The sequence below is a fragment of the Bolinopsis microptera genome, chromosome 3, assembly GCF_026151205.1.
Source record: "Bolinopsis microptera isolate Bmic1 chromosome 3, MBARI_Bmic_1.0, whole genome shotgun sequence".
Classification (NCBI taxonomy): Eukaryota; Metazoa; Ctenophora; class Tentaculata; order Lobata; family Bolinopsidae; genus Bolinopsis; species Bolinopsis microptera.
The window spans coordinates 18,175,073-18,197,354 of NC_087074.1; the positions used below are offsets into that span (position 1 = coordinate 18,175,073).

Genomic DNA, 22,282 nt, shown 5'->3' on the forward strand with positions numbered 1-22,282 from the left:
GCTTTAACTTCTTTGAGCACCATATCAAAGGAGTGGCAAACTGGCTATCATCCGACTTAATGAATACTACATATCCACCCTGTGAAGCTCCATTGTAGAGGTTTTTGTGTGAGGCATCACTAAAGAGGATGAACTTCAGATTTTTCAGACTCCCAAGTGAGTGATGTTTGATACAGACATGCTTAATATCAGTGCAAGCAGTCATGATCATTTTCTGTTCATCAGCACTCAGATCCATGGACCTCATCAATTTGAAAGCAAGCACATTGTCAGGATAAGTAATGTCAATAGCTTTAGCTTGTTTCATAGCACGGTCAAAACGAATCATAAAGTCTGCGACTTCTTCATCTTGATTTCTCTTTATATCTTCAAAAATAACATACCTTTCATAGGCCATATCATTTTTGTCTTTCTCAAACACAGCATCTAGATGTGTGATTAAAAGCGCCAAACCATTTTCTTTGACCATATCTTCTAGGGACATTTCAATTGCAACAGTTTTGTAGTCTCCACCCAAGACCCCAATAACCGTAGGAGCTTGTTTCTTCACCGCGACATCTGTTCCTAACTCCCAGATTTTAATCTCCTTTTTCCATGCTCCATAATCCTCACCAATCCTAGGAGGGCTTTGCTTTGACATTTTCACACTTCCTGCAACCACTGTTAACCTTAGGTATTGGTACCAGTAACTACACCGTTGTTATATGAAAAGGTAGTAAAGAATCGTATCAAGTCATACAGTATCAAGTCATACGCTTATACAGCAAAGCCCTGGGAAATACATAATTAGTGATATAAAGTAACTTAACATCAGGGGTGCTAATTGATAAAATGGATTATGACGAATTATATCAATAATGAACAGTCAACAGACCCCTTTTTGACACTGTCGTTTGAATAAAATTCCACTTCTCTTTCCTCTCTACTACTCTCTACTCCTATTGGTTAGATAAGAGCCCCTACTTTACTTCCATCCAGAGGTTACATCAATGATCAAACATCTGCAGTTATTGAAGCTCATGTCTTTTTGTACCTATACTACACATCTGACACTATCGTTTCTTAAATGCGGCTTGAACATTGAAATGTTCTTAGGCATCACATAAATTCGCAAATTTGTGTGATAGTTTTATTTTCGCACTCAGCACAAAGTAGGTTCGAGTTTATTACTGAGTAAAAGTTGCTGAATTGCATGAAGAACGTTGAATAACCATTGCTTGTGTTGTGACCATATTACACCACGTGGCCTAACTGCAACTAGGTATCAGAATAAATAGATTCCCTTATTAGCAAAGAATGTACACACTCATTATTAGCTGATAACCAGAGTACCCGTGTCAAAATCTTATTAAACATTCTGTCCTAATAAGTATGATTTAACATGCATACACCGTTATCACTGAGTGAGGGCCCCTTTTTCTTCAAAAAAGAGAGAAAAGAGAATGTGCACACATATTTCTTTGTAATCTGTAAGCACATTTGCATTTACATCTCTTTGACTTTAGTTATTATATCACCATAAAACAAAGGGGTCTACAATGGAAAAACGTACCTATGTGCCGTCCAGCTACGTATTTTGCTGCCCCTGAATTTTTGTTAATGTCCTAAAAAAGAAAGAAAAGGTCAGGCCTTCGTTTTAAACACCCACCCCCCATAGCTTTTTGCTGTCCTCGGCCCTTGGAGCATTTTGTACCCCTAAACATTTTTTCACATCGTCTAAAAGTTGTCCGGGATAATATAATACAAAAAACGGACGGGAAAAAAAAGAAATTCAGGAAATTATTCCCTGAATTATTATGATGCAATTCCCCCTGGAAAGCAGGGGCTGTCGATATACCACTGGAGTTCTAGTCTAGATCTATACGATTTTTGTGAAATAATCTATAATTTCACAAAAATCGTTTATATCTAGAGTAGAACTATTGTTGTGTAACCATATAAAATCTGCATCAATTTAGCTATAGCTAAATTGATGCAGATTTCATATGGTTACACAATAATTGGTCATTAAAACATATTTTGATCTAGATCCTCTGATAAAGAGACTCCAGTGTGGAACTTATATTTTGACCCATATAACTTGTATTTATATTGATATTATATATGCTTCATACTTAAATTTCAGTTTTACATTATGGTTTCATGGAAGTAGAAGAAACAAGTTGAGATGCCGAAGCAAGTGAGTCAGATTTTATTATTTAGAATTTTAAATCCAATTAATGAATAATCTAAAACCATATTAAATCTTCCTTCAGTACACCTTTTGATAATTAACCTGCATCTATAACATTGTAACTAATACCTGACCTGTGTTATATGACATACATATTATAAAAGAAATCCGAAAAATTCTAAACTTAATATAAAAATGTTTATATCTCAAGTCATTGCCAGAAAGCAAAATAAAGTATGGATATATGCAATTTTGATTTAAACACAAAATCTGCAAAATGATCAATTTTTTAATGTTAATATTGAAGCTGAGTTCGAGAATAAAGCAAAAGCAACTGAGATAATGGAAATATAACGATTTAATATTCTTTTGGGCGTTATAACAAACTTCCAAAAGTTACTATTAATAGGAAATACTATATTTGGTAAATGGTAACTCATTTAAAAGCTGTCAGTATTTAATAGCATTTCTGACAGGAATTTGTTGTTTGTTACCAACATTTAGCATGTCACTAGTTATAATTCTTTCTGGGTATTATATCCCGAAAAGTCGTGAACACTGGTAACCGACAATTTCCCGCAAGGGTTGTCACTTGCCAGAGTATTATCAGGACAGACTGCGAGTCACCTTAAATTGGCTGGCGGGAAGTTTCAAAACATAACAGTTGCGCACTATATATTACATACTATATTGTATCAGCGCACATATCACATTTACACACAAAGTGTCAAAAAATCGAAATCCTGAGATGCAAGTTCTGCGTCTTGTATGATACACTGAATTCTGAATTGTTTTCAAATCCCAAAGGATTTGGTTGGCCGGTAAAGTGCAAAATGGAATTAGCATGTTGAAATGTTGTGTGCTAGTTTGTATGTATATAACAGCACTGAGAGCAAGGCTCACAATAGGGACCACGTGAAAATGAACATGTAATAATTTGCAATTCTCAGCATTAGCAATCGATATCTTTCTGAGAATGTATATCAATATAGACATTTTACGATAGTCTGTTACTAAGAATAGAATTTTTTATGTTATAATAGCATCTTTTGAAGTTTGGCTAGATATAATATATTTATCATATTATTATGATAGTGTTATTGGCAAGAGGTTAATATTGGCTACTCCTTTATTTCTATAAATGCGACGTCCTATAATATGTACCTAAAACTTAACATACAATTGATTATTAGACTACGATACAAATTGTTAATTATACATATTAATTAGGATATAATTTCGTTGTTATATCATAATTACTATTTGTTATTTAACAATTTTATGATAATATGATAATATTTTTCAGATCAACGTAACAGTATCAACAGTCGAGTGTGATTTGGACTTCGCCATCCAACCAAACACCTTGGGAAAAAATCTTTTTGATCAGGTTTTTTATGAAATTAATAACTTATTAACTATTAACTATTAATATTAGATAATTGTTAATTTTATCACAATGTAGAAAATGCATTGTAGTAAAATAGCGAGGTTGTTTTCAGATCCAATAGAATATCTTGAATCCCTAGAGTGGTGCTAACAAAATATTCAGGGATCCCATTCATTGAACAAAAGCTAGATTATATTTTCTGGCATGCACTTATGAATTCCATGAATAGTAACATAGTAATATTATCTGTAACCCAGCGCCCACTACAGGAGCAAAACCTCACAATGTATAACCTTAAATTATCAACCATCATGCCCGTTATCGAGCTTTGGAGCTTTGGCGTTTTAGGTGTCACATTTTAAATTTGAATGACCTCATTTGTTGCCTAAAACGAGAATTGTCGCCAAAAACGTTCAACCTTATCAGATTACGTCAAATTTCTACACAGTGAAAAATTCTGAGACACACCAATAAATCTCATAGTTGTTGCAATTATTTTACAATCGAAACCTTTAAAAAGAGGTGTACTGAGGAGTTATGCTTATTGGTATTTAAGTAACTTTATGCAACCTCAAATCAATCGAATTACAAATAAACTTCCAGAACATCATCTGTGTGCTCCATGACTACTTACGATATAATTTCTGCAGAAATAGACGGTGTTTAGTACTGTCTAGTTTCTTGAACTTTCTCCTGTCATATAACTGTCATATAACTATATAAACTTGGTGGATCTCAAGCCTGTAAATAGAGAGCTGGTAAACTGCTTACGTCAGCTGACTGATGTAAACTCAGGGACATAGCTCGGCAAACTGTACTATCGATTTCACTCACGGCCTCGGTTTTACCGCTCGGCCTAATTCAGTTACGTAGTGCAGTAAAAGGGGCCTAACTAATTTAGTTACGTAGTGTAAAAGGGGCCTAACTAATTTAGTTACGTAGTGTAAAAGGGGCCTAACTAATTTAGTTACGTAGTGTAAAAGGGGCCTGACTAATTTAATTACGTAGTGTAAAAGTGGCCTGACTAATTTAGTTACGTAGTGTAAAAGTGGCCTGACTAATTTAATTACGTAGTGTAAAAGTGGCCTGACTAATTTAGTTACGTAGTGTAAAAGGGGCCTGACTAAGTAACCTGAGTTACGGAATATTGAACAATTATTCAACATATTTTATATCCTTTCTCCAGATCATTCAACGCACAGTCACACAGTGAGATCTCGACAGTTTAGCACTATGACATGATCCCCACGATTGATTTTGACTGATTGAAGCAGGACTGACCGCGTTGGCGCGTTCTTCCATAGTTCCATTTCTTGTCACACGTCTTTTAACCCAAAGATCCATTTTATTTTAGTATATAACATAATATATGTTATACATGTTTTGCAGTGCGTGGTGTCACTGCAAATATCAGACATTTTGCACCCAAAGTAAATGATCAGGTGAGTATTTTAAATACGTTTAAATGCGCTGTAACATTCACTAGCTACGGGGCGAATATTAAAAATGCTTCATAAACCGTCAACCACGCCATTATCTGGTTTTATAAAATGAATATTTTGCGAAATTGGTGGGAGCAATATATAATAATCTGAGGAAGCTTGAGAGAATTGGGCATGAAGATTAATACTTTGATAAAATTATTTGCATATGTTATCTGATTAATATCGTACAAAATCGCCCATCTCACCCAGACATCTCACGAAACGTACTACCTTACTACTATTGATTGAGTGAGCTGCATGACTCGACTGCTGGCAAAATCAAGCAGAATTACGTAATTTATGCAAATCTTTACCCCTATTCTCCCTTTTAATCACTCTTGGGTATAATTAAGTAGAAATTAAATTAGGCAATCCATTTCGAAAACCCCTCCCTCCCGTTACCCTCAGAGATTACGTAATTTATTGAGAATAATTGCCCCATATGTATTACATATGAGGCAATGTATTATGTAAGCTGACTACTAACTTTATTTAATGATTTAAGCGAATGGATTTTGACTTAATTTGATTCTACTAGACATTCATTTCAATCTGGCGGACAGTGAAATTTATAGGAATGAATAATTATCTTGATTTAAATATAAAGTTCCGCTGGCAGTTGATTCATAATTAGGCTCTATCGCAAGAAAACTTTAATAATTTTCGTAACCGTGAGTTTCTTTGTGATTCAATCCGATACAGGGAGCAGATTATATTCATAACACAGAAGCAGATCAGTATCAATACTGGAAATGTTATAACTCAGTTATTACTCATTAAGTCATTAAGTTATTTATTAACACATCTGTGAGGAAGTCCCGTTATTTGGCTGTCAACAATAATGTTCACAATATGAGATCTATAAATAGCATCATATTATTACACTTCTAAAAAAGTAGTCCCACATTTTCTAGCTGTCAACTGGCGTCAACTGGATCTCGTTGACTGTCTCACACACACACGGCTTCAATCCAGTTTAGTTTTATATTAGTGACGATGCCCTGCTTTTACGTATAAAAAGCAGTATTCTGGTCAATGGTCATTACTTAGTCAGTTCATTAGCCATTACTCACTGACCGAAATACGTAGTGTCATTATAAAGGTAGATACGTCATGATTAAAGGTGAATCAGTCAAAAAAAACTCTGGGTATGTCCATGACGCAAGTTCTAAAAATTGGCGTAATTAAGCATTGACATAACCCCTAAGATAAATCTCTGGTACAGTTCAATTCTAAAAATCGGCGTAATTAAGCATTGACATAACCCCCAAGATAAATCTCTGGTACAGTTCAATTCTACATATTTTAGTACTGTATTAGAAATTCTTCACATTAGAAATTCATTCTCTAGAATGCTAAAAAGCTTCAAGATAAAGCAGGCAGATGTACACTACCTGCCCTTCTAATTTACACAGCTCAAATGCTTTATCTGTCGTATAATTAACGAATGCTAATTACCTTCTATTATGACATGCTGTAGTCGAATTATACATTATTTATGCTGAATAGTAAGGTATGTGCATGTGTGTAGGCAGTAAATGACCGTGTGAATCTCCCCTCCTAGATTTGCCATACGATTGGAGTTAAAGAAGTTTGGTACTTTGGGTTACAGTATGTAGATAACAAAGGTGTGACGTCATGGCTCCGGATGAACAAAAAGGTAAAATCACACAAATCACACATTTGGGCGTGAACTTACCACATCTCCTCCTGCGTCACATAGTTATTAAATATTTAAACTTTTGTAGTAATGTAGTTCAATGTTTAATTCTGTGTTGTCTGGGCAACAGTGATTTAGTATAACAGACCGGGTAACCACGTCTTTTGTTCTACAAATAAATCCCGTAAAGCTACTAAGACCTCAGCTAAGCATTTATTAGTCGTTGAGCTGACAATTGATCGCCTCCTTATTCGTAGCAATACCATCATGCCTCATGGAAGATACACCATTACATCTTCACCAGTTATATGTATAATGTATATTCACACATTTTTTCTCGCAGGTAAAAGATCAGAATCTACAGAAACAATATCCCTGGAGATTCAGATTCAAAGTTAAACTCTATCCAGAAGACGTTGCTTACAACATTATTCAAGATGTCACATTGGTGAGTTCACTTTCTCTTTCATTTTCCCCTGTTGGTGAGTTCACTTTCTCTTTCATTTTCCCCTGTTGGTGGGTTTCGTACTGTTAATAAATAATAACAGTCTGTTCTTAGGAGGAGTCCTAACTCTCCTCGCGTCCTAAGATGGCGTTTCTATTTTCTCATATAGTCATTATATAATATATGGTTAGTTTACTTTCTGTATGATGCTCATGATCTTCTGAAGAATTTTCTGAAGGATTTGTCCTCTTACTGGTTTTATAAAAGTTATGCTGCAACTTTCATAACCGCTTAACGTGTAAATTGATTTGCCATGATTTTTTTATTATCTGATTGTTTCACACTTTTCATATTTCATAATTTTATTACTAGGTGGAGGTGATGTTATTGAGACTTTGGGCGGCCATAAAACTCCTGTTTTGAAAATTGTCCTCTGTACTTGTTTCACTGACCCACGCTTTATAGCATCTATACATGTCGGCCCATTTTATATGTTTGTTCGATTTGCTGTACATTTGTATATTTGCTATTTTGTAAAAGTTTCAAATCAAATCAAATCATGACCAAATAGGTTACGTGGTAAAATCAAAGTTACCGTATCAGCCGATATATTGTAGTATCTTGAGGTAGTAGCAAATCAACCGTTTGTCAAATTCAATTGTTTAAATAACTGGTGAAATGTTTATCTGACTGGCTCAGGGGGGGGGGGGGGGGGGAGCTGGGATCATACACTTAGTACCTGATCCCCCCCCCCCCCTAGGCCCCCTGACTGACTGTATTACTATTACAGCGTTCGTAATCATGTTATGTTACATACTTATTACACAATACATGCATGTATTATTAATATTAGCTATAAAGTCTGATACTTATGATGAAGGTGTTGTATGTAGTATGTAGTATGTTGTATGTAGTATGTTATATGTAGGTATGTACAACATACTGATTTCCCACTGCAAATATTGCCCTTTTAATGATATAGAATAGGAGCTCTACAGCCAGCGAACCACTATCCCCACTCCCCAGTGTGCCTTCTTGATCCCCACTGGGTGCTGAATCACAGTTAAAGTGATCGCTTAAACTGTTGGTAATCTAACAGTAGTATAAATCCAGAACCATTCATAGAAAGGACATTACAAGTTTAACGAATTTTCTTGGAAATTAAACTGCTCGACTAAAAATGAATGGTATTGCCTATTATATTTTATTGCAGTTAAGGGGGCCGGGGGGGGGGGGGGGGGGGTCTTCATCAAAATTCTCTCGAAATCGACTTTATAGTTGTTTCTGATAGAGGGGAGTGATATCTATCAGCTGCTTTTGGTCCCATGGAAAAATATTGTTCCTAGCCGAAATTATCGCTGGTCAAAGGTCAGCGCTTATGTGTAATTGTATTGCGCGAGCGATTTTCAATCGCGCGTTCTGAAAATCGAGTCTAAAAATCTATCTTCTCCTACATTTTTTGAGCAATCACCCTCAAACTTTCAGGATATGTTCTTAGAATCAGTTAGAAGAGAACTCTAGAGCCAGAATTTTGAGATAGGCCTTTAAAGATTTTTAATTTGATTTTGAAATTCTTTGACCTTGATTTTTAGAGGTCCAAGATTTTAAAAATCGAATTAAAAATCTTTAAAGGCCTATCTCAAAATTCTGGCTCTAGAGTTCTCTTTTAACTGATCCTAAGAACATATCCTGAAAGTTTGAGGGTGATTGCTCAAAAAATGTAGGAGAAGATAGATTTTTAGACTCGATTTTCAGAACGCGCGATTGAAAATCGCTCGTGCAATACAATTACACATAAGTGCTGACCTTTGACCAGCGATAATTTCGGCTAGGAACAATATTTTTCCATGGGACCAAAAGCAACTGATAGATATCACTCCCCTCTATCAGAAACAACTATAAAGTCGATTTCGAGAGAATTTTGATGAAGACCCCCCCCCCGGCCCCCTTAAACAGTGCTCCATAGATTAAATCAGTTAACTACAGTAAAAACTCTCTATTCCGTGAAACTCTCTGCATTCTGTGAGACTCGTTGTCACGTGATCATTCCTTTCCCCGATATTTCCTTATCCAGACAGCTAAAACTCTAGCTATAAAGTGATATCTGTTTCGCCCGAGAATCACAAAAAAAAGAGAGTATTTAATGTACCTGCAATGGTTGGTTCTTGGAATATAAAATCGTTGGAATTCCATTACATTAATGTCTCCATATTTTCAAATTTAAAGACACCTTGCGAAATTCTCAGTTACATGCCCATTATATTTACTGTTTAAAGGTTTAACTGATCATGACAATGCTTGCAGCTTTCTAGTTTTAAGGTTATGGAGGTTTAAGAACAAAGCTTTCATTTCGTAATCCTGGATTCTAATACGAAGTCACAATAGTCTTATGAAATGCTTGATTATTGGTAAGTCTCTTGCGCATTAGCTGGCTTCTTTTCAATCTACATCAACAAAGTGTTGTATGTTATTAATGTGGGTTATAATAGTGATTTATCCCCACATCCAGAAAGGCGGCAGATCGGCAGATTATCTGAGAGGAAAGTTTGGTTCTGGGAGGAAATTTGATGCCGAAGAGCATAAGAATATTTTTAGGGGGAAACATTGGAGTCATGGACTGCGAGGAAATTTAAAACTATCTGGATGTGGGAATTTATGTAATTATAACATGATTCTATAAATAAAAAGAATAAACAGATCGACAGAACAATTTCCTTTCTTTGTTTCTTTGGTCATTATGATTCAATTAATTTGATAATACAAATGTGATATCAAACATTGTCATTGTTAAATTTCTTTTGAATATCACATTCTTTTATATTATATTACTAAAAATATATATTACTAAAAATATTCTTTTAACATCTCTATTCTATACTTTTCTTAACATCTCTATTCAATACGTTTCTCTATTATCAAAGATAAAATACACTGATTTTGCGATAAAATGTATTAATACAGTGTGAAATTGTATAGTAATACAATCAAATAACTAGTCAATCATTCCATCAATAATATTAACCACCTATTAACATTTCAGAGGTTGTTTTACATGGAGATAAAGGACCTGGTTATAACTGACGAAGTGTACTGCCCTCCCGAAACATCAGTTCTTCTAGCGTCTTACTGCGTAAGTACAATTAAACTAGCACTATTTATAGTGTGGCTGGTAATTGGTATGAGCAATGAGCATCATAGTATAGGGGGTAAGGAGTTAAGGGAATGGACTAAACTGTTATATTGAAATAAACCGAGATTGGAAGCTAAATAGCTTAGTTCTGCGTTCATTTTGTGAAAAATATGACTCAAAAAAACATGACCGTGGTTAAATTAAGTGGCTTAGCCAACATTTAAATTTACCATCATAACTTGGCTTATTTGCGTAGTGTTTCAGTACCGGGCAGTGAGTCTTGATTAATTGGAAAATGAGTGAGCTCATTTTAATGTGTTTTTGTTGGCTGAGAAACTACCAGGATCATTAAGTTAAATGATTCTCTCTGATACCAGATCCAAATTCTTACCAATCGGGGGCGAGTATTTACTATGATTATGGCATGATCAATTCTTTGCAATTCTCCATTAATATTACCATCCTTTTAGCTATAATATCTTAAATATTTAAGGGCACTTAAGCGAGTTTTACTTCTAACACTTTACTTACTATCAGTGTCAAGAAAAGTTCGGAGACTTTGACCCGGAGATATACCACACAAGTTTATTAGACATAGACGGTCTTCTTCCAGTCAGGTAACAACTATAACAACCATGACAACTATAACAACCATGACAACCATAACTACTATAACAATCGTATCAACCATAACAACCAAATGTCTTTTTAAAGACAGTTTGTAACAGGTCCAGTGTCCACACACCAAAATTGCCACTATTTGCTAGGATCGACGCTATTAGAATCAAACTTTTTGGCAAAGAACAAACATACAATATGAGATAAAGAATATTCTCGACTAATTATACTATTTTTGTACAGTTAATATTTTGGCAGCAGTGCTTGTACTGCTACTAGTATTGGCTTTATTTAAAATATCACACCAACCCAACCTTGGAACCACCACACAATTAGTTAAAATTTAGCTGTCCAGATTTTTATTGGAGGTCTCGAGAAATGAAAAAAATAGTATATTTAATAATAATATTTCTTTAATGCGTCATGTAGTAGTGAAAATTGCTACGCTAAGCCTATGTGACATGTGCCTATATTTTCCACACCGATAATGTTCACTGCTGAACATTATTGGTGTGCATTATGCAGTTCTGTGGAATACATAATTCTGTTACTAAAAAGAAGGGTTTATACACAAATCGATTTAATCGATGCTAGTGGAGATCTAATATACTAGTTTGTTAGATATATAGATGATCTTCTGCCAGTCAAATAGCCATATTGATACATATTAGGGAATGTTCGGCCTTTTTAAGATTTTTATTTTGTAACAGGTCCACACCAAAAATGCTAATATATTACTTGGATCGACACTATCAGAACCGCACTTTTTGGCAAAGAACAACCAAATACACCAAACAGCGAATGATTATACTATTTTTGTACCAAAATCTTGGCAGCAGTGCTTGGCTCTAAAAATATAACACCAACCTTTTAAAGAAAAAAGTTTGAACCCGCACATTTCTCTAGCTTTCCGGGTTCTATAGTTCTATATTGAACAATGGACATCTCGAGAAAAGAAGAAAACAGTATTAATGTAATACGACAGACGACTACAGTACATGCTATGAATATTAACAGATCTATTTATCTATATATGCCAACCCCGCCGCGGAATCTTTTTCTTTATTATTCAGTTACTTCAAGTTACTGAGAATTATTATAGATATATTAATTTTGTACAGTTACTTTATGTGAGTATTATTTTAAAACTATGTTAATTCAGAGTGATACAACAGCACAGACTAACACACAGCCAGTGGGAGGAGAAGATAGTGGATTGTTGGTTGGAGCACAAGGACCAACTCAGGTAATAACTCATATTATCATAAACTGTTATCTTACTAGTTATCTTACTTTGTTAACTGTTGGAGCACAAGGACCAACTCAGGTAATACTGATAAACTGTTATCTTACTTTATCTTACTTTGTTACTTTGTTAACTGTTATCTTACTTTATAAATAATTTGTCAGCTGTTATCTTATTTTACAAATACTTTAACTGTTATTTTACCTTTTTATTGATTGGAGATGAAGATTTAAGGGGATTCGTTGGGTCACGCATTGATCCCAAAATTCACCGCTTTCTTCTCCACCTTCATACTTTAATAGATCCACATCAACTTTATCTAATTAGTCACCAGTGAAGCCATACTCCTTGTGTAGAATTAGCAATTGTTTCCTCGTATTACCATTACCACGGTCGAGCGTTAATTAATCAATAGACTGAAAACATGCTCAATAAAGGCGATAGCTACGTTCATGGTGTTACTGATTACCCTCTACTAGACTCACTAGTAACTAGTCACTAGTTCTAGTGACAATCCCATGTGTGAATGATTGGTTTACACGTTCTAAATGAGCCGATTTGCGTGGTAGTTTGTTTTTCCCGTTAACTCTCAGTTATTCGCATCAATCTCAGTTAACACTAATGCGAATATTAACTGTTTAATTTTTTTAAACTGTATAATATTTTTCCACAGAATTGGTGAGTGGTTACTTTATATAATTACTTCAGTTTACAGGAATAGTACTACTTAATTTTGTTTTTGTGAGGAAATAATCCTGAGAATTTGATTGGAATTTAACGTTTCATAAGTTGCATTCCTACATTCTGAGTTAAACACATATTTAACTCCTATTTAACTATTTAACTATTTAACTCCTGTAACCTCCCTAACTGGCTTAATTGAGAAACGTCAACAAGGTTGAGAGCTCACACACAGAATTTAATGCGTCACCCTCCTTTAAACTCAAACTGGGGGTTTCAAGAACTAGACTGATCGGTCATAACCAACTTGTACCATCTATATTCTGTAATCTATACATTATCTCCTCCTCGAACATCGTCTTTTGCTTATTAATGTTACCCTCACCACGTTTTTTTCAGTTCCGGTTTCCTCGTTGCGTAAGTGCTGCACAATTAATAACTCAAGCAAATAATAATGATCTCAGATACTCAGATAGATTAACAATTAAATTATAACCCTCGTAAGATGAGAGCTCTCAATTAATCTTTGAGTGCAATTAATTAATCTGAAAATCAGCATTACAAGCACAGATACACTACGATCAACCAGAAGATTATAACCATGATCATTTGACATTTATAAATAAATAGCTTTAATACATATTATCACTTTATCATGATAGAAACTTTCACTGCTGTAATGACATATCAGTTTAGTTAAAACTGTGTCAGCATAAGAAACAACAGCTCGAACCGATTCTTTATAATAAAAAAGTGAAACCAATTCTATGGACTATGCCCAATAATTTATCATATTAATACAATCGTATGTTGTCCAACATTCGATTATAAATTAATAGACTTCTAAACTTCCCTCTCTGTTCCCAGGCACAGGTAGAATAGTTCTTTGAGTAGCTGTAGTGCAGATCTTACCATGTATGTGAAAGCTATTAATATTATACAATCCTCGTGAACTTTACATCAGCGACACAGCAGAGCTACCTAGAAATCCATCACAGGCGGAAACAATTCTTAAAATAAAGCTCAAAATCTTTAAGATTTGAAATCTTTGCTTCCTTGTCCTGTCACGTGACGTGTTGCTGGCATGATAAGCTTACGCTCCTCTGAATAAGTATTTTTTATTTTATTGACCCTCCCAACCCAGAAAATAAAGAGACGTATTCTCTCTGACGTAAGCCTTGTATTGTATAAGCCTTAGTCTCTTAGTATTTAGAGCCTGCCTTTACAACCTTTTTTATCACGAACATCTTTGGCAGATTTTGCTGTAAAATTGTAAATTGTGATACGCTTTCTTACTATCTAAAAATCTCAAATAAATTAGTAGTGATTACGAAATGGTCCATTAGGAAACTAAAAATAGATTATTGGAGTAATTTTCAGCAGGAGAAAACTAAGTAACCAACCACGTCATGATAGTATTAAACCTACTTAAATAGTCTATTGATAATAATACTCATATTTCAATATACCAGGTACATAATATTAGTACTAGTGTGCTATTAGCAACCAGTTTAACCACCGCCAACCAATACAACTCGTATTGTGACGTGTCATTATTTTATTTCTTTTGTAATTGAACTGACTATTCCTATGATGAAAATTTACAAACTTTAATACACGTAATGTATTGCATTCAAATTTTAGATAGAAAATCTACCAAAATTCTATGACCTCTGTCTAAACTCTTCTAATATCGTTACAACGCCTATCATTAATTTTTATATTATATGCTGAAATCTGAATATTTGATATCATAAATAACCAAAATCGTAATCGTGTACTTTAAAAAGTAGCTTGAAACAATATGGGTTAATATGAAACTTTTGAATATTTGCTGGCCCCTCCTATAAATGGCCATGTTGTGAGTAACTTGATCCTTGTGCATTTAAAAGGGCTCAAATTAATTATCAACGAATTTAGATAAAATATTTCAGAGAGGAAGCGATGTTGTCATTTCTGAAGATAGCACAAGATTTGGATATGTACGGAGTGAACTACTTCGAGATTTACAATCGAAAGGGAAGCAAGTTGTGGCTGGGTATAGATGCTCTGGGTATCAATATATACCATTTCAATGACAAGTAAGTTGAGCGTGGGCGATCTTATCACTTTACTTTTAATTAGTCACTTTATTGGCTGCATGGTTTGTTAGGAAATATTTTACCATGTTTTCTGCATGACTATGATATAAATCTTATATCCTAGCATGTTCTAGTTGATAGTAGGGGGGGGGGGGGGGGGCATCAACCTCATAAATGCCTATTACTCCCTCCGATCTCAGAATAGGTATAGGTATTTATGTATATTTATGAGGTTGATGCCCCCCATAGTACTACAAACATCCTTAGCGTTCAAGAATTGGTCCACGGAAGCGGGAAGTAGTTGTGTTTTATTGGAGTGTTCGTTAATTGCTAAACATATATTTGAATTATTTAGCATACCAGACGTATTTATCAAGGTCCGGATTTCTCTGAAACAGACTCTTATGACTGTCACTTGTTGTCGCATCCATTTATGGTATAAATATTTTCTACTGGTTATCAAAAATGTGTTTTTCTCCGAATTGGTATAACGGGGGTACATGGGTAAGTAGATGGTAGTACTGTGGTAGTAGTATATAGTACTGACACAACTGACAACAGTCAACGGAGTGATGTTTTTTACGTTTTGAATTTTTAATCAAAATCTTTTTAGATGAATATGATGTAGTTACATTGGAACGGTGAACACTTTTCTTTACCTGCAATTTGGGGTTTTAGGGTTTCTAGCATATAACTGAAACACGGTTTTATTTCAAGTTCTGAATTTGATGCAATTAATTAATATACGCCGTCAACCTCAAACGTTCCGCTATAGTGAGAATTTTTCTGGATACCAATATTTGGCTAAGTAGTAAGTAACCTTACTTTATAGCTTTCTTAGCACGTACTTTCGATCAGACTTACTGACATACAACTTCAACTGTTATTTGGGGTTTTAGGTTTTCTAGCATACAACTGAAACACGGTTTTATTTTATATTATATACTCACTGGAAACGAAGTCTCAGATTTTTGTTGTACATCGTTTCGTATTCTTCGATGGATTTGGCACAGATAGATTATTGTAGATCTTGTAAAACCTGGTAAACTTCTTAAAAGATTTCATTTAGTCTAGACTATGAATATAATTAAAATCAAGCAACAATTTTAATTAGAATCCCATTAATATAAAGTTGGCAACAAGATCAGAGAGCTGCTGGTATGAAAAGCGTCTGAATCAACATTGCGAGATATTATTGCCTCGCTACCAGAGTAATCGCTATCAGGGTACTCGCTACCAGGGTACTTATGTCTTTATGTCGCGAAATCGTGTCGCAACTCCCTATTTTGCTCAGACGAAATAAGTCGAAGATATTGTACTGATACCCAGCAAGCGTTAAACGGTTTGAGGTAATTTTGGTAATAGGTCGGGCTTCAAACATATTGTCTGGTCGCTATTTCTTGTTCACGTCACTAATCTGCTAGGAAGCTAGGATCAGCTGTAAGCTAGTGAGGATATCAAGCAGCGAGGCTGTCAACCGACGTTTTAAACGACACCGATTATTTTAACGGGAGTCCAGTTACTTTCAGTCATTCAAAGTGACAACTCGTATGAGACGTGTAATATTTCTAAGAGAGGTTTTGCTGAGGTTGATTAAAACTGTTGCTCAATATTGCACTATAATAAAACACAGTGTCAGTGTGTGTGTGTAATTCGTGGTCAATAAGAGTGTGAACTGTGAGAATGTGAGGCTGTGAAGGTGGATTCTGGACTAATAAAATGAAGGATTTTGTCAATATTTGAATAATGACTGGTTTGGTAACGCAGCAGTGCAATCACGTGTTGGCACAGTAACTACATTAATAATCACAATTCTCAATTGCAATTTATAGCTATAACTAAAAACTACAGAATTCAGAAGCTCACTTGAACTTATTAACTCAGCAGTCACCTATATAGATTATAGCTATATGAGAATTTGCCTCGTAATTCGTTAATAATGTTAGATATTGATAATTTTCCAAAGATAAATCTTGTAATTATTATAAATCCATTCTCTTCAGGTTGGCGCCCCAGATAGGTTTCCCATGGTCCGAGATAAACAATATCTCCTACAGCGACAAACGATTTACAATCCAGACAGCCAATAAATCACCCGTAAGTGACTGAACCGCTTTTAAAGTTGTCTGAACCGCTTTTAAAGGTGCTAAGTGATTTCTCCGCTCAGGTACTGGATTTATAACCTTGAAACTCATGAAATATAATATGCCTCATGCTGGTGCCGTTTATTTAATTCTAAAATTTCGTTCAAGATTTTGTGACTGATTTCTAACAGTTGCCACGTTTTATTAGCCTGTTTTAATCTGACCAATGGCTGAGGGATCCAGAATATTCTTTATATGGCAGAGTAATTATCTTTCTCTGCTTTAAAGTTCGATCATGTAATGAAGCATTCCTTGAAACATGAGCAATCTATATTATGTAGACTTGACAGGAACAAATGAGGTTTTGTCACAATCACCTGATCTGCGTTGACAATATTTAAATCACAAAGTCTCATTTTAAGTGCTTCTTCAAAAGCTTTTGATCATGTCGCGTGATTCATGTGTTATGTGTAAGTGTGTAGCACACTGTATTGAGTTCATAGATTATACTTGCCTGACATAGTTAACCGCAAGATGAATATATTGAATCTATGGTTTCTATTAAATCTCATAGTTACATTATCAATGATATAACATTTCAAATTCACTACAAGGGTATTGCGCAGGGCCCGGTCAGAGTGTAGCGACCGCATGCTTGGTAAAAGGATTTTTTGTTGTCACGCTATCAATATGCGACATGTTATTATGGATAACGGCTGTATGATCTATTTTACCTTTACAATTTTAACATCGAAGGCCATTTATGCTCCGGCGAGGGGTCCTTTTAATCATAATATTGCGTAATATTGTGCATATTACAGTAGTATTATTATGTCAGTATGTGTGACCTATCACTGGGCGACGTGTGTCCTGCCTCATGCCTGTATAATATCGAGATGTCCTTCATAAACCCTTATAAATAACATATCGTTATCGGACGTGCACGCTCGATACATGTCGAATAATGTATGAACTTTTAATTAATATACCCTTCAACTTAACGATAATACTGCAATCTCTGACTTCCCTCTCTCTACAGGACTTCGTGTTTCTTACCTCCAAATCCCGGATAAATAAAACCATCCTCGACCTGTGTATCCGAAACCACGAACTTTACATCGCACGGAGAAAACCCGAGTCGCCCGAAGTTCAGCAGATGAAGATGCAGCAGATTGCGGAGAGGAAGGAGCGCAATGACGAGAGGTGGGTTTTGTGAATATAATTTTTAAGTAATTATATTACGTCAGGAATTGGAGTTGTGCCAAGTTTTGTTTTACCACCCGGTCATCAGCAAGCTAATCCTTATTTGTAGTACATAGTAGTTCAGATTGTAATTAGAGAGGTAGCGAATGTAAAAAATGTTGTGGGGCACTAATTCACCCAAAATAATTATTAAATTACACAGATTTCACAGAAAATTATACAAAGCTCCTTTAGCACTAGCTCCTTTGCCATCGCAATCATATAAGACAGTAATATTACATACTAAACAGGATGCGATTGAAAAAGGAACGGGAAGCAAGAATAGCAGCTGAGCACAATCAACGTGTTTTGGAGCAGAAACTTATGGTTATCGAACAGGAACAGCAGGCATCCAAAAAAGGTATTATTTTCAAGAGGTCCTGTAATTTTGATGCTATTTATAGAGGGATACTAATTTGAAACTTATCTTTAGCTTTGATAGTTATTTGGGGTCCTTTGCTCAGTACCTCTGCTCTATATGGTTAAGAGTTTTATCATACATATCGTATGATGTTAGGAGACATGAGCAAAAAGGAAATGTGATGTCTGAAAAGCTTCAGAGGTGGTATAAGCTATACATAAGTATAGCAAAACAATGGCTCAAGCGAAAGTTTCAAAAATAGTTACAGCTGATTCTTTGCATAAAAGACTCGAGTAATTTATGCATTCCTGAAATGTTTGTAATATTTGCAGCATTGTTGCTATACCAAGCGAGGAGTAATGAGTTGGAGCGAAAGATACATGATAGCGAGGAACAGTTCCGAAGGTTGAAGACGCAACGCGAAAACACGGAACAGGAAATGTCTCAAATGGAAGTTCAACTCAGTACACATAAAGAGGAAAAAGAGGAATTGGTAAGTTATGTTTTCTTTTGTCAAAATTCGATTTTAATTAACATTTTCTTCAATCAAGATGGTTAGTTTTTGTCCGACCGCACGAAATGGGGTCTACATATTTAAAAACTGGATTCCGCATACAGTTTCATGTTGAAATCATCGCGCAATATCATGTTTTATCGCGCGCGCGCGTGCACGATTTCGATCATATATCATGTCGATCAGATCACGTCCGTCGCTTAATTAATTTGATTTGATTTTCTAACTGATGAGTTATCATGATCGATCAATCGACAATCTGCATTTGATTCGGATGATTATCATAATCTTCAAAAGCCTGCAATACAATTTTTCGGTGTCTTACTTAGACTCTTTCTGAAGCAATTCCATCGTATATCCTTAGCATGCAACTAGGTAGAAGAATGTGACTGTACAGTGCACATCGCTTCAATAATATTGCTTCGATAACATTGCTTCAATAACATTGCTTGTAACTAACCATTTACTGCAGCACATATAATTATTCGAACATACCGTCTCAGAGGGAGCAATATGAATCGAAAGAGGCGTTTGCTATGAAAACTGCGATCGAAGTCGAACAGATGCAACTGAAATCAGAAAAACTCCGAAAAGAGGTCAGTTGACAATCCAGGAATGAGGGACTGCTACCGCACTTACCCAACTCTCAAACTTAATACTTTGATTCTAACTTGTATCACAATAAACAATTCGTGAATCAAAAACTTCCTATCAAAATAACTTAACCATAAAGTATAAAAATGTTTCCCGGTGTTACTTGTTGAAATACTTCATGGATTTTTTTACCGGTCCCTAACTCCGCCTCTCCCAGTACGATAACCTACAAAAGAAGTACAGTGAAGAGGCCTTGTCTCGTAGTATGACGGGCAGCGTGACCAGCGAAAATAGTGACCCAATGGAGGACACTTGTTCTGATGGACAGGTGAGGAATATATATATTTGTATACTACATTAAGTTATGAAGGGACCTTGAGTTTAGATACGAGCATTGTTGATATTTTGTCTCATTGTAGATATTTTGGTCAATTTATTTGAATTTCGAAATGAAAAATTATATACCACGAATCGTAAATCGACTAACCAATGGTATATCCGCTAGGACTTCATAACCGAGATTGAGGGTAACAGAAGCGAAGAAAACAGAGATCTGGAGACAACTCGAGATACGCTCCTCCATAAAAAATTAAAGGTTTGGAATCGACCACAACTTAACTCTAATTAGCTGGAGAACAAATAATTTTAAAACTTTAAATACTCATAAATTCGTTTCTCTTTTCACAAGTTAAGTTTACACTTACCTCAGGACATGGAGAAGGATTTGATACTAGAAAAGAACTTCAGTGCCCTAACGGACACCGACCATCACTACCTGGCAATTCAGCAACAGGGAGAAGACAAGTACAAAACCCTCAAGAAGATCCGAAAGGGAAATACGAGGCAGAGGGTCGAGGACTACGAGCACATGTAAGTTGCATTTGTAACTTACTTTTAGTTTAATTTTGCTGTCTGAAGATTTCGAAATTTATTGTTCCGACATCAAGATTTTATTGATGATCCACTATTTTTACTCAAAACCACCTCAGGACGTCTTACAGAGATGAAGAAGAGGCCGAGACTGTTTCTTGAGCATACAAACCACAGAAATAGGCAACAACCGACGTTTAGTTACACACGATGTGAACCTTTTACAGTTTTAGCAACTTTCTTAACAACTTGAAATTTTCTTATGCATATTTGACTATAATTTTACTATCTAGTATCACTAATTACTAACCATTTTCAATTTTGACGTTAAAATCTGAACGCAATTAAATCATTAATAAAATTTGATAAATCTACTAAATGTTCAATTTCACGTTTCATTTGGCTATCGAAAAGCTTAAATTTTGGGAATATTTTGAATTATGATTTTTGGTGCAAGTGGTGATTTTTAGTCCACAAATGCCAGTGTCTGACAGGAAATGACTAGATGACGTTGTCAGAGTGCCTATGTAAAGGATTTCCGATCTTGTTGATAAATATTTTTACTTGAATTTGCAGGTTTGTCCTGGAATGTACGTGTGACCTGTTTTTATATCAGTTTTTCTTGATAATACTTAACCTTACATATTTCAGACGTAGCTCATGGCTAATATTATTATATTTTGTGTAAAATTGATGGTTTTCTCAGTTAGGGCCTGTTCACACATTTCGTCAGCAAGTTTGCAGATATAAACTGGTGTGTAAAATGACATCAGCGTCAGTATTTACCCATGTTTAACCTACCCCTTGGCGCTGACGTAATATGTGGACGATTCCTTATTAATACTTCTATGTGTCATTCTTTTATTTCTATTTTAATAATATTTTGAAATCAAAAGTTGAATGTTTTAGGCTGATGACTGTCTATTATGTATTTGATGGATTTTTGGCATACTAAAAATGTATAAAAAATCTTTTAATATGATATAAGTTTGTTGATTTTGTAATGTGCAAGTGTGGGCCGCAACCCAACTACATTCTATTCTTTAGATTCAATGCATTCTAGAAACTACAGCACTTTCGTTGTATTTTTCAACTTGGACGAATCAAACTAATTCTTCATACCAAGATGTAAAATTGGATGGACCTAGTCCCTGGATTAATCATTAATATCATTTTTATGTGCTTATAACTATATTCATTATTGTATGAAATGTTGGTCAATTGTCAATAAAATAGATAAAATGTCGTTTTACTTTGACTGCTAAATAAGGTATATTCTCACATTGATATTACAATAACAGTGGCAAAAAATGAAGCATGATTCAGCAAATTTTTCGCTTCGGCAAATTCGAGCTGTCACATTGCCGGTCATGGCGATCAGTTGCATCATTCCAGTAAATCAATTGGGGCAGTCGCGGGAATTTATTGTAAATACCATTGCAATTAAACGAGGGGTCCCTGTCGCCTCAGGCGCAACTATTATTCCCTAGTTCGGCCCAGAGGATCGTTCTTATGCATGTTAATGTGGAAGCAGATGTTGTACTAGTGTACTACTATTGTTGAACTAGTGCCAATAACTTACTTCGGGGCCGGTTCGACCGGCGACATTCGCCCGTCCGGGACCACACAGAAACCTTGTTTCTTGAATAGTGACTAAATATTGTCATCTGACAGAGCCAAGTGTCTTTGGTGATTCTATTTTATTGCCA

The 22,282-nt window shown here is 35.2% G+C and overlaps 1 protein-coding gene across 2 annotated transcripts; it reads left to right on the forward strand.

The window, feature by feature from the left end:
- Positions 1–2,117: 2,117 nt before the first annotated feature.
- On the forward strand, positions 2,118–21,878 carry LOC134812089 (moesin/ezrin/radixin homolog 1-like). 2 transcript variants are annotated; one of them, XM_063819248.1, is made up of 18 exons: positions 2,118–2,179; positions 3,480–3,563; positions 6,612–6,707; positions 7,051–7,155; positions 10,193–10,282; positions 10,820–10,899; positions 12,063–12,146; positions 13,227–13,244; positions 14,762–14,908; positions 16,912–17,005; positions 18,032–18,195; positions 18,486–18,595; positions 18,928–19,088; positions 19,613–19,705; positions 19,921–20,031; positions 20,209–20,298; positions 20,413–20,573; positions 20,693–21,878. In XM_063819248.1, exons 1-18 carry the CDS (start codon positions 2,168–2,170, stop codon positions 20,733–20,735), a joined length of 1,743 nt encoding a protein of 580 aa, XP_063675318.1. In that variant the 5' UTR covers positions 2,118–2,167; the 3' UTR covers positions 20,736–21,878. The 2 variants fall into 2 exon arrangements, with proteins under 2 accessions (XP_063675318.1, XP_063675319.1); XM_063819249.1 differs by lacking the exon at positions 13,227–13,244.
- The last annotated feature ends 404 nt before the right edge of the window (positions 21,879–22,282 follow it).

What these genes read in the sequence shown, in the direction of transcription:
- LOC134812089 (XM_063819248.1), top strand. An exon ending in TTATTCAAGATGTCACATTG is followed by an intron (nt 7,156 to 10,192) that starts GTGAGTTCACTT and finishes TTAACATTTCAG; the next exon opens with AGGTTGTTTTACATGGAGAT. An exon ending in CAGAAAAACTCCGAAAAGAG is followed by an intron (nt 19,706 to 19,920) that starts GTCAGTTGACAA and finishes CGCCTCTCCCAG; the next exon opens with TACGATAACCTACAAAAGAA.